General features: G+C 30.8%; 1 protein-coding gene across 1 annotated transcript; it reads right to left on the reverse strand.

Moving 5' to 3' along the window:
• Positions 1-501: 501 nt before the first annotated feature.
• Positions 502-8,993, reverse strand: LOC145034238 (vacuolar-processing enzyme-like). The gene is made up of 9 exons (XM_078982614.1): positions 8,725-8,993; positions 8,454-8,618; positions 2,225-2,381; positions 2,050-2,135; positions 1,777-1,976; positions 1,643-1,691; positions 1,373-1,573; positions 1,085-1,291; positions 502-868 (listed from the first exon to the last, which is right to left on the reverse strand). The coding sequence occupies exons 1-9, from the start codon at positions 8,920-8,922 to the stop codon at positions 686-688; spliced, it is 1,446 nt and encodes a 481-aa protein (XP_078838740.1). The 5' UTR covers positions 8,923-8,993; the 3' UTR covers positions 502-685.
• Between the last annotated feature and the right edge of the window lie 3,728 nt (positions 8,994-12,721).

A 12,721-nucleotide genomic window follows, 5' to 3' on the forward strand; every position in this document is an offset into this window, starting at 1 on the left:
ACATTTTGTAATGCTAGTATTTTGTTATTTATTTTTTATTTATAGTATTTAGAGTAATAGTGATATTATGATTTATGAATTATGAATGATAATGTTTTTATTGTTTTTTTTTTTTTTTTTGCCATTAGTAATTTCTTATGTATCACAACAAGTATGTCTGTCTTAATGGTATGCATTTATGTTTGCATCACTTAGTCTAATGGTTTTGTATTGTCATTGCATCAAATTTATTCTTAATTTGAATTTTAAATGGGGATCACCGTTACCCCGTTGGGATACCCGTAGATTCGATAGTGTTTTGTAAATGGGTATCCATCAGAGATCGGGTCTGTGATGGGATCGATTTTCATATTCGGGGTCGGGGCCGGGATTACCACAACCAGCAAACCGACCCCATTGTCATCCCTAGTAATATATTTGTTGAACATACATTTTTTTCATTTAAATATGAAAAAGTAAAGTTAGGTTTCGTATATAGCTTTATACAAAAGTAATCAAAAGTTGTGAAATAAAAATTGTATACAACTTAGACAATAATTTACAATTTTGGAATTCGGAAATATACATGAAAATGAAAGCCATATTTACAATTATTCATTTCAAAGTAAAATCCACCTACTATGAACACGGTGTTTAAATCACATACTTTTAGGTGATTGTATGTTCAATATTCCATTTTCTGTATTTAAGCGCTATATCCTTTCTTCAAAGGGCTCCATTGCCCAACATCATAACCACTACAAGCAGCCATGGAAGCATCACTCATATCCGCTTGAGTGACCTTATTGTTACAAATGTTGGCAAATGCCCGCATATGTTTCATCCCATATTGCGTCAGTGAACCGCAATGTGTCTCATACACTCGAACCTAACATAAGAAACACCATAATGATGAAAAAACATTAAAAATCTATGATAAAAAAAAAATAAACTGTATCCTTAACTATCTCGCAATGTGTCCATCGACCATTGTGTGAGTGGTAATCGTGGAATACCAACAATCACAAAAGAATTCCACTTCCCAACCACTAAACTTCCATATAAAAATCAATAACCAAAATGTAATAAAGATGTGTCTATTTACCATAGATTTAAGACATTCCCAATCATCTACAATTGGCTTCCCTTGAGCTCGAAGGGAACCAAGGATCAATGGACCATTGCTTGATCCAAATAACCGTGTTCCTATGGCATCCACACTGCTATCCAAATGTGATCGATGATTCTTTATATTAGTGATTTGCTTCAACATGTCTATTTTTTCTTGGGATCCTTCGATCATTTTCTCATACTATATAACATCATAAAGTAATTTCCATCACTACAAGATTCCACAAACTATCCTTTTGACCTTTAATAACAAAGTTAATACCTTCTTTTGGAAAAACACGAGGTCTGCGTCTCTTTGATTAACAACACCCATATGACCGTTGTAAATGTAGGTGTTATCAGTGACATTAGATGCACCGAAACCTTGATAAAGAGAAATACTCTCCGAACGAATGCTCTTAGTACCGTACTCCATCACATGAGATCCTTCCGTGCTATTGTTATTATAAGTCCTCACCTTTACCTAAAACAATTTTCAAAGTTAACGAAAAACATATTCATATTATTTTAAATTCATATATTTGACACTAACCGTCTTATATTGTTGCTCCAGTGTTTCCCCGTTGTCACCTTGCTTGTCACTAAAAGCACGAGGCATCCAAATATTTATAAAACACACGAATTTGTTAAATATAATCAATGAGAAAAAGACAGACACATATATACCTATCTTCCATCCAAGCGACGCTATACAAATCACCTAAGCAAGTGTCGTATTCGGGTGGGGGAGGGGGTTCCATATCTGGACAATAAGTTCCCCAACTATTTTCATCTGCTTTTGATGCTGTTGTCACATATATATTAAGATTTTCGGCCAAAAGACCTTCGAAGATACTTCCACTCTCACAGGATTCGACATATATAACCTAGTAGCAAACATTTTTTTTTTTTTATTTTTCGTGATAAAATATCAATTTGTTACAGTAAATAAAACGTTACCATTTCTTTGTAAGTCCCAGCAGCATGCTTCTTTTCCAAAACCTCAATGAAGTCTTTGGCGTAGACATTGGGAGAGTCTGGCATTCCTGTTGTAAACAATTTTTATAAGTCCACATAAAAATCAATCTTCATTACTTTCATTTTTATTCAAATAATATGAATTTAATAAACATACCAAGGGTTCCGGGGCCACCATGATCGGTGTAATATATGAAGATCCTATCGTTTGGTTTACTATCAACCACCTTTCCACTTCCGCCTTTTACTGATTTTTTATCACCCAGAATCACAGCATATAGATTGGCCGCTGTCACGCTATCTTTAGTGTAATCCTACAAAAAAATCTTTATTACATCTTCTCATTTTCTTAAGTGGATTAGAACGACGTTTCAAGAATTCATGGACCCTAAGTGATCATGTTAATCTACAATTAGATATGTGCAAAAACTTCATAAACGATTTGGGACCAAACCCACTAATCATCAGCATTTTCAAAATCGATTTTCTTTGAAGCATGATTAAATTAAAAAAAACTTGGTTAGGGTTAGGTGTGAGACATACGCTACATACACATCACGTAAAGGACAAATAACCCTTTCATTTGGACCGATAAGGAACGTGGCTTTGAGTTTGTTTCGGTTTTTAACGGTTAAATGCAATCCGATTTTACTTTTTAGCCTTTTATACTTGTATGTAATTGATAGCTTGACTAGTTAAGTCGTAAGAATGTTAAAAATCAACAATATCATTGGACTATAGGTGAGAAACAAAGGAATAAATTGAGCTTTTGGGACCAACATGACCGATTTGGATCAGCGGTCCTAAATTGGCTGATTTTTTAATGTGTTTACAGTTCGTTTTAAGGGGAGAAGTGAAACGAAATTGGAAGAAAATAGAGAAAAAAACCATGTTCTATAGATTTTTAATGGAAAGAACTAAAAAGAGGAGAAATAAAGATTTATGATAATCTTCACTCCTAACCTCCCTCCAAAATGGAATGGAAGGATTTGGAGAATAGAGAGAACATAATCAACCACTAATACAACTACTAATATAAGGTTATGTTGTTCATCAAATTTACACATCAAACTAATATAAAAGATATCACATAGCCTCCATAATCATGATTTTGTCTCACGCTATGTTGTGCGTTCGATCATAACATGAATTCAAAATTTACCCTTCAACCTAACTTTTCTTTACTTTCTTTCAAACCCATATACATCACAAATAAAATATATAGTGAGTTACATAAATGGTCAATGTGGTTTAGTCTATTTGTTTAGCTTTGTTCGAACCTTCAAAAACTTGAAAGGTTGTGTCCATGTGGTTTAGAGAAATTGTATTGTCGCTCACTTCTAACGGGCACCATTAAGAATAAGACGTTAGGTCTAAGTTAAAGAGCATAATCATGATCGGTCCTGAAGATTTTTAAATATCCTTAAATGCTTAGGACGAGTTGGAAAAAAAGTCATTATAACTATTATAAGTTATATATATATATATATATATATATATATATATATATATATATATATATATATATATATATATATATATATATATATATATATATATATAACCCTTATTTTTAGTTTCATAAACTAAAGGACCATTTATGTAATTAAAAAATAATGAATAAAAACCCTAAATGCTAACGACATGTTTGATACAATGTGGAGTGGATCTAATTTCAGACTCGGTCCGAAGCCGAGTGTTTGTTGTTTATATTATCATTGGACTCGGTCCAAAGTTGAGTTTCAGTCCCCACAAAAGCTTCAAATCCGGTACTCAATGAAATGTGGTAGGATTCGGCCCTCAAAATTTTGTGTTCATTTTTCCTAATCAAAAGAGACACAAGAAGAAGAACAAGGAAACATCATGTGTTTCCTTATTGCTATTTCTTTCTTTCAAACCCATAAACTCAGTCCAAAAAGGATTGTTTGAGTTGTTTGAATTTTTTTCTTGTTGGTGTTGATTTCGATAAAACAATTAAGTTTCATGTGTTTATTGATCAAAGTTTTATTATTTTTTAATTAAATATATTCTTTATAAAAAATGTAATGTTTTAAATTAAATGGTAAATCATGAATGAATTATCATAAAAAATGTGGTTTGAATGTAATATAATCATTTTGCACAATCAAGCATATGCAAATTCAAACAAGTTTCAATTAGAAATTAATTCAGTCATCAACTATCAAACGACCCATAAGTTTGATGCATCGCCTCATTCTTATCCACTTCCTCATTGGACCAACTCATGACACTGCCCACCTCTTCTCCAACAAATACCACAACTCCCTATTCCATAGGCGAATCCAAGGGGTATCCCGGGGTAGCCTGGGATACCCTTCAAAAAAAATTCGGTAATGTAATTTTTTTAGAAATTCTTTTAGAAATTTTTTGCTTTTTTAGTGTATATATACGCATCCCTTCACTTATAAATACAAACATATAGCTAGTCTACTGGTTAAGGTATTGGGTTATTGAAACAAAGGTCTTAAGATCAATTCTTGCTCCCTACAAATCATTTGTTTATATTTCTTTTATTTTTCCAGCTATTCTATTCTCTTTTAATTTCCAAGCTATTGTATCCCACATCGCAAAACACATGTAAACTCAGTTGTTTTCATCCATTATAAAAACTTGTTATCATCATGATTCATTTTATATCAAATTTGAGTCCCGCATTGATTCAAGTATCAAAAGATACTTCAACTTTATGTTTAGGGAGAATTTCATATATGCCCCTCTTAAACCTCAAAATATCATATTTACCCAGCTTAATTTCTTAATATCATATTTACCCTTCATAAACCCTCAAAATATCATATTTACCCAAATCCTTTTTTATAATGTTTTTAATATTTTATAATCATTTTTTATAACTTAAAATTACTATAATAAGTAAAAAAAATTAACGATATTATCCTTAATTCTATGATAATGAAATATAAACTTCTAAATTATTGGAATGTCGTCCTCTTGACAAACAAAAATATTCATCTTCAACCCTCTCTATGGAATCTATATTTTGATTGTTTAGTTTTTTTTTGTTGATTATGTTAGGATATTTTAGATATTTCCATTGTTATTTTGATGTTTAAAAAGTACACATACGATATTTTGATATTTAAGAAGGGTATATATGATATTATGATGTTTAAAAAGGACATATATGATATTTTGAAATTTTATGAATGGTAAATATGATATTTAGAAATTTTAGGAAGGGTAAATATGATATTTAGAAATTAAGTTGGGTAAATATGATATTTTGATGTTTAAGAAATGCATATATGAAATTCTCCCATGTTTATATAACAAGACTTAAAGTTGGCTAAGGATTCTATTAAGGTTTGAGTTTAATACCAAAACCAAACGAGGAAACCCATGTACAAGCTGAAACCATAACACCGAACTGATGGGTTTAAGTTTGGTTTGATTTTAAAAGTTTCAAAACCGTGGCTGTCGGTTTTGGGTTCGATTTTAGGTCAAAACTGACCCGACCCGCCCCATGCTCAGCCGTTGCGGTGATACCCGAAAAAAAAAATTAGGATACCCATTTGCTTTGAGTCTGGCTCCGCCACTGCCCTATTCTACGATGAATTTCACCACCACTCTCGTCTCTAATGGATACCGATGTTGTAACCAACATATTTCACCATCACTATCATCACATCTACCATTAGTTGTCATCCACTGTCGCAATCAACCTTAGTTCCTAAATACTCATTGTTCATGCGCCAAGTAACTTATAACTTATGTTGTTGGGGTTCTGCAAAATCCCCCTTCCTCCCCTCCCCCCCCCCCCCCCCCCCCCCACACACACACACACACATATACCTTATAAACATCTTCCCCTTAAGCTAGTCACCGAAAAACCTCAAAGTCAACCCACCTTTTTAAATTGATTGAATTGATAGGAACTAAATTCATTTGCATGTTTGATGATGGGTACCAAGTTCTTGTTTGGTTTTTGAAGATATGTTATATTGAATACCTATTTCTTACTACCAAATACTAAATCTTGAAGGTCTAAGTTCATCCGTTCTTGAATACTTGGTTTTCATCTATTTAGGTCTTGTTTTCATAGTTTTGGTGGAGGGTTTCAATTACAGATTTGGTGATAGTGTATTAGATTTGGTGTTAAGCTTTTCAAATTTGGTGTGGGTAGATCACTGTTGGAGGAGATAAATTTACAAGAAGATCCCAAGATCCCAAATGCAACTCATGTTTTCATAGCTAACTACATTATGATGATGTTTGAAGGGAAACCTTATAATTAAGTGCATAATTTTCATGACTTTGTTTATACTTTTAGACATTTCTATATTTGTGAAATTTAATGTGTATTTATATCCTAGTGAGGGTAGAAAATAAATTTTGACTAAAATATTGCTAGTGAAGATGATCGAAAAAGATGGTGGTGAATGGTGGATAGTGACGGTTGGTGTCTAAATAAAAGTAATAAAGAAATATAAAAAAACTAAAAGCAAAAAAATGAAAGCAAAGATAAAACGATCATTTACTTATATTTAAGGAAGATTATGTTACAAAGTTGGACGAAAAGACCAACGATGCAACTTTTTTAAACCACATATATGTAAAGCGTAACTTACTCTAAAATATTTTTTTCTATTTCTCTGTTTCTCTTTTATTTTTTGATTATCTTTTTTTTTCTTTTGTGGGTTTTCTTTCCATTATTAAACTCCAAACATAACATTCAGTTTAAGGATGTAAAAAACCTCTGTGGGATCCTAATTCCGTACGAGATTAAGTTTTTAAAAAAAATACAGGGGCAAGAATGAGATTAAACCCTCTTTTATTTTCGGGACCGGGGGCGGGAGTAAATATTTTCGTCCCGTACTCCTGCGGGGGCTCATTTATATTTATATAAAAAATTATAAATTTAATATATATATATATATATATATATATATATATATATATATATATATATATAATTTTAGGGTTTCTTGATTTTCTTCCCCTTCACAACATACAACGATTGGATAGTGAATTGGTCATATATTTTTTAACATGTCGTACTTTTTTTTTGTAATGTTCGATTTGTCGTATTTTATATTTGTAAGTTTATTGGATTTGTCGTTTTGTAATGTTGGATATTTTAATTTTTTAGTTGTTAAAACACTAGATTTTAAGTTTTTAAAGTTATGAAAAATAGTTTTTTAACCCATAATATAATAATTTTTTTGACAATAAAAAAATTTAATCCTATAAAATAGGGAGATGGGAGCTATATAAACAAGGGATTCAGGGGCGGAAGCAATAACTGGTTTCGTGAGCGTCAACTATTTGCGCTCCAGTAGACATCCCTGCTTTTTCCGTTTTGTTCTATTTGATTTGAGTGATAAATGATAGAATTTCTAATATACAAGTCCTTTTAGCGGCTTTTAATTATATGATATTGTCATCTCACTTCCAAAGGCTTTATTAAAACCGAAATGATTATCTTTGAGTTAAATCCATCTTTTTTTTTAAATAAAAAATAATAATAATAATTGCATGTAAAGACTGCTCTTGGTCTTTAGCTTTCAAACCTTTTGGCAACGTCTAACTGCCATAGTTATTTTTAAAGTTATTTGGATCAAATATACTTTATTTAAACGTAAACTTTTTTTATTTGTCGCGACTTTATTGGACTACTTGCAATTTGTTCCAAACACACCCCTTCTAGAAGATCCCATTTAAAATTAAACATAATTTTAAGGATTGATACATTTTATATTAGTTGTACTTTTAATTAGATTGCTGAAATTTAAAAATTAATAATATTTGGGTCAAGTCTTTTTCAAATATAAAATTATCTTATAAATTAATTTCAACTATTATTTGGCAAAAATGTATTTACGAGAACATTTATGAAAAAAATTAAAAAGATATTGCACAAAAAATTTACTTGTCCATAAACCTCATTAGCAAGTTTCTTCTTGATATTTGATTTCACATAAATTTGTAATTCAATTAGGTGTGTTTTAATAATTAAGTCTAAGCAGTGGTTAAATATTTAAAAAGATAAATGAAACGAATCTTAATAATTAAAATAAACTCTTATTGGTAGATTCAATGATTACTACATGTAAGTATTTAAAAACAATTTAATTAAATCATTTGTAAAGGTAAATAAACATCAACCGTTACAACAATAATTAAAAAACACGATTGATCAACTCTATCTTTTTATTTTAATTAAATGAAAGTGGCTTCCATTAGGAAGTTTCCAGTATCACCCAATCAAATTTAATTAATGAGGAAAAAGGTAAAATAATGCGCTTAGATGGAATCTTTCACATAATATATGGTCCACATAAGTTCTTTTCTATGGTTATGAAAATAACAATAACAATAATATTAATACAGGAAAAATAAAATTGTACCTTAGGAACTCCAGCATAGACATCGTGTCCTTTGGGATTGTTTATTATTACTCCAGGTTTTGGGTTACTCTCGTGATGTGCAATATCATCGTACATGAACACTATAATATTTTCATCTTTTAATCCTCCTCTTTTCAGTATTTGATATGCATGACAAACATCTGCCTAACATGAGACAAAAAGTACTAAACTATAACGTATATAATATGAAAAATAAAAACAAATATATGATCATATATAGATATTCATAGTGATCTATATATGTATTCACCTGATGTCTATAATTATAGTATTCGTTTGATCCAGCAACAAGAACTGCCCATGTTGTGCCATCATCTTGTTCTTTTTCTGTCTCTATAAGCGAACATGATCTATTATTGAGCAGACATGAAAGCCGACCACCTTCCAAGGATGGCGTGGCTAGAATTAGCAGCAAAAGGCTAAGATTGAGAACCAAATACCAGGACATCGTTTGAGGATATATAGAGGAAAATAAGTAATGATTGATTAGAGAGATGGAAACAAGATGAAGGGGAGCACTTGGGGTTTTATAGTGGAAAATTTTGTTGCAACACTTTAACAAAAAGGTTGCTAACTGTTTAATTAATCCGGATGATTTAGTGTTGTAAATCCTATAAATTATAAATTATTCTAAAGATATGTTAATAAAAAAATGAAAGACGGTTTTGCCTCTAAGATTTCGTTTTCCATTCGTCTAAATAATTTGTAGTGCATGGCAACAAAAAAAGGTGACATTGATAATGGCCATGAGGTTGGTTCCAAATAAGAATAGTCATCACTGATGGAGAAGGTGATTGCTCCACAATTGCTTACCAATTTCTCATTATTGCTACCCATTATTATACCTTTTTATTATTAGATAATTTTTTTATTATTTTATTTTTTTATTATTTTTTATTTTAACTTTTCAAATATAAAAAAGAATTATATGATTATAAATATGTATCGATTGAATTTGTTCTAGTTCTAACTCAAAGAGTATTACAGCCTAATTAGATCTAATGTTGAAAATGAAACTAAATAAATCTTTTTTTAGGTGCTATGTGAATAAAGTTCTCCCAGTTTAATAGAATTTGTTTAATACTTCATCTGTTTTATGTCGGGAAATCTTCGGAAAAGTTCTAATATTTCACCCTAATTTACGAAAAAATCCCAAACTAAAATTGGTTTATGAAAAAGTCCCGATTACCGGGAAAAATGACGATTTGACCCATTTTTTCCGGTTTATCGGTTTCATTAATACTTACCCGGTTTCATTAAAGTCCTATTATTTTACCATAATTTTCATTAAAGTCCCATTATTTTACCATAATTTGGGACTTATTGGTAAATTATGGTAAAACAATTAAACTTTATTAAAACCGGGTAAGTAATGAAACCGGTAAACCGGGGAAATATGGTCAAATCATCGTTTTTACCGGTAATTAGGACTTTTTCGTAAACAAATTTTAGTTTGAGACTTTTTCATAAATTAGGGTAAAATATTGGGACTTTTCTGGAGATTTCCCGTTTTATGTCCAATCTCCTGGTCATGACACTATAATTTAAGAACATTACACTAATAAAAGGAGATAATTTTTTTTTAATTTCTTTATGCTTTAAATATTATTATATTGTTTTTGTTCTGGAAAATCTTAGTTTAATAAAACATTTTGAGATAACAAATATTACTTCAAAATACCAAAAACATTAAGGATGTCATACTTATTACCAAACATATGTTACAACATAAAGATATATCGGTCTTGAAAACTATTACAGGTTTAGGTGTTTATTCACTCGACATCCTATTCAAGTTCTAGAAGTCTTTGCACCACTGCATGTTTGAGAACCTGGTGAGACACATATGGTTCTCAATCCCACAATATTATAATGATAATAAATCATATTAATAATCCTGCAAAACAAACATTACCAATCAATATAGATATATAATCCAACACAAATATTTATAAGATAGTTAACCCATGGTTACCTAGCCAAATCGATTCTTACAAATCCTAATCAACGATCATCTGGAAGAATCATCTTACTTGATGAATCGTCTTGAGCAACAGTTGGACTACATAACTAGGGGATTCCTTCATCGATCTTAAGTCAAAAAGGCAATGCAAACATTAGAGTATTTGATAAATATGCTACCTCATTTCATATACTTTTGTGGGTTATAAATCCACACTATCAACGTAATTTACAAGATTGTATAGAATAATCAAGTGTTGTCATCTTACTCTGGTAGATAACTCAGACATACCCACTTCTTGTTTAATCCAAACACACCTAAATGGTTGTCTTGAAAGAGACAGAATACTACATTTTGTTTCAATCTCACACATTACTCCAGAATGAGACTACTTATTATTCAATTTAATTTGAACCAAACATCTTTTATAAGTCTTAATTTATCACCAAACAAGATCATAATACATGTAATTAACTTCCAATACAAATTTCATGTTCATGAAATACTATCATAATATAGGGTATACATTTAACATAGAATACAAACTATAAGCATTAAGTATACATTTAATCTTTTAAGCACTAAATATTTTTATTAAAATCATGTTAATAAAAGTAACTACGCACTCACAATACAAGGTACACATTTAATCTTTTGAGTAACAAATACTTTTATTAAGATTGTGTGTCATGAAAGTAACTAGATACTCACCTGATTAAAGGTGGTAGATTTACGAGTAGTTTTGCTCTTTGTCTAACACTTTCACTTTCTTTTTAAATAACTTAAATACAAATATTACTATGTTTCATCTTCGTTTATATTATTCAAGACTATATTAACTATTTCCTAGATTCTTCATTATTCCCAAAGTACACCAAGTTTTATCAAAATAAGGAATGACCATGTAAGATAACATTGACGGTAGGATCTGTTTGGTATATAAATATATTGTTTCGAAAATCTACATCAAACACCTCAATGTTAAATACTTCATTCATTGAGTTTTTCCAACTTTGCAGCACCACACTAAAAACCATTGTAAGAATAAAGAAATCAAATCACGAGGGGTTGAAATCTCAAGGGTTAAGAGAATGAATTGACAAAATGAAGGAGAGGTGGAAGGCTATTTATAGAAAAAAAATCTCGAAAAGCATGTCTATGTGGCACTTTCGGGTGATACTACATCATCACACTGGTAGTTGGGGCTTATGGCTCCAGCAGCTGCCACGTGGAAGCTTGCAGTGCACTCGATAAAAGGGAGTTGGTAGCTGCCAGACATTTTCTCGTTTTCTTCGAGAAATTCTAACTTTCGCATACAAGCTTCATTTTTGACGTTTTCTTTATATCTCCAGTTTCGTAATTTCATGTACTACAACTTTCATTTAGGATTTAACATCTAATTCACAATCTACTTGTACTTTATATTTTATAAGTAGACTAGACACATTATATATTTGAAAAATCATAAATTTTTTATAAGGCAACAAATTTTTGACGTTCATTACACATTTACTTGTACTAGAACTTTCTTTTACATCACCTTGGTTAAAAGTAATTGTCATCTGTCACACCCCAAAACCAAGAATGGCGGAAACATTCTGGGGCGGAGGACGTCATGTGTAGTATCACAACACAGTAATTGTAAATAAGCAAACAACATCATCCATTGCATTAAATATAAACATTTTAATACAAGTGTGTTCCGTACAGTTTTAGACACCAAAAAATATAATGTATATCAAAATAGTATGATGAGACTTGAATGCGCTCCATCTTCTCAAAAGCTAGCATCGGTACCTGTCTACTGATGACCTGAGAATACAAGTTATTTTGAAAGAGTTTGTCAGCATTAAGCTGGTGAGTTCATAAGTATTTTAGTGTCGTGGTTCGTTTATCAAAAACGTTTTGAACCTGTGGCAAGTATGAGTTGTAAATGTATGTAAGTGTTTGTAAATGTTTGAATCTCTCAGAAAAACCTATATTTTCTGTTTAAAGTATAAAAGTAGCCCTTTACCAAGGCTTAACAGTTTGTATGCTCGTTTGATGTAAAAGTGTGAAATTTCCCAAGTGTAACTATCATTTAACAAAATATAGTTTGTACATTTAAGTTTAGGTGAGGCTATCACCAAAATGTAATGGGTAAATTCTTGTAGTACGGTAGTTTCATTTTATATGAACTACTGTGGTACTAACTACCTTAAATCGGGTTTATATTAAGGTATCGTGTGATAAGTTGCACCATACTATTGATTGGTAACATCGACAACGTATAGTCGAAAAATAG

The sequence above is a fragment of the Lactuca saligna genome, chromosome 3 (assembly GCF_052625555.1).
Source record: "Lactuca saligna cultivar CGN05327 chromosome 3, ASM5262555v1, whole genome shotgun sequence".
In the NCBI taxonomy this organism is placed as follows: Eukaryota; Viridiplantae; Streptophyta; class Magnoliopsida; order Asterales; family Asteraceae; genus Lactuca; species Lactuca saligna.

What these genes read in the sequence shown, in the direction of transcription:
- LOC145034238 (XM_078982614.1), bottom strand. Translation starts at nt 8,922, where the DNA reads ATGTCCTGGTATTTGGTTCTCAATCTTAGCCTTTTGCTGCTAATTCTA. An exon ending in CTGGGACTTACAAAGAAATG is followed by an intron (nt 1,977 to 2,049) that starts GTAACGTTTTAT and finishes GTTTGCTACTAG; the next exon opens with GTTATATATGTCGAATCCTG. An exon ending in TCGTGTTTTTCCAAAAGAAG is followed by an intron (nt 1,292 to 1,372) that starts GTATTAACTTTG and finishes GATGTTATATAG; the next exon opens with TATGAGAAAATGATCGAAGG.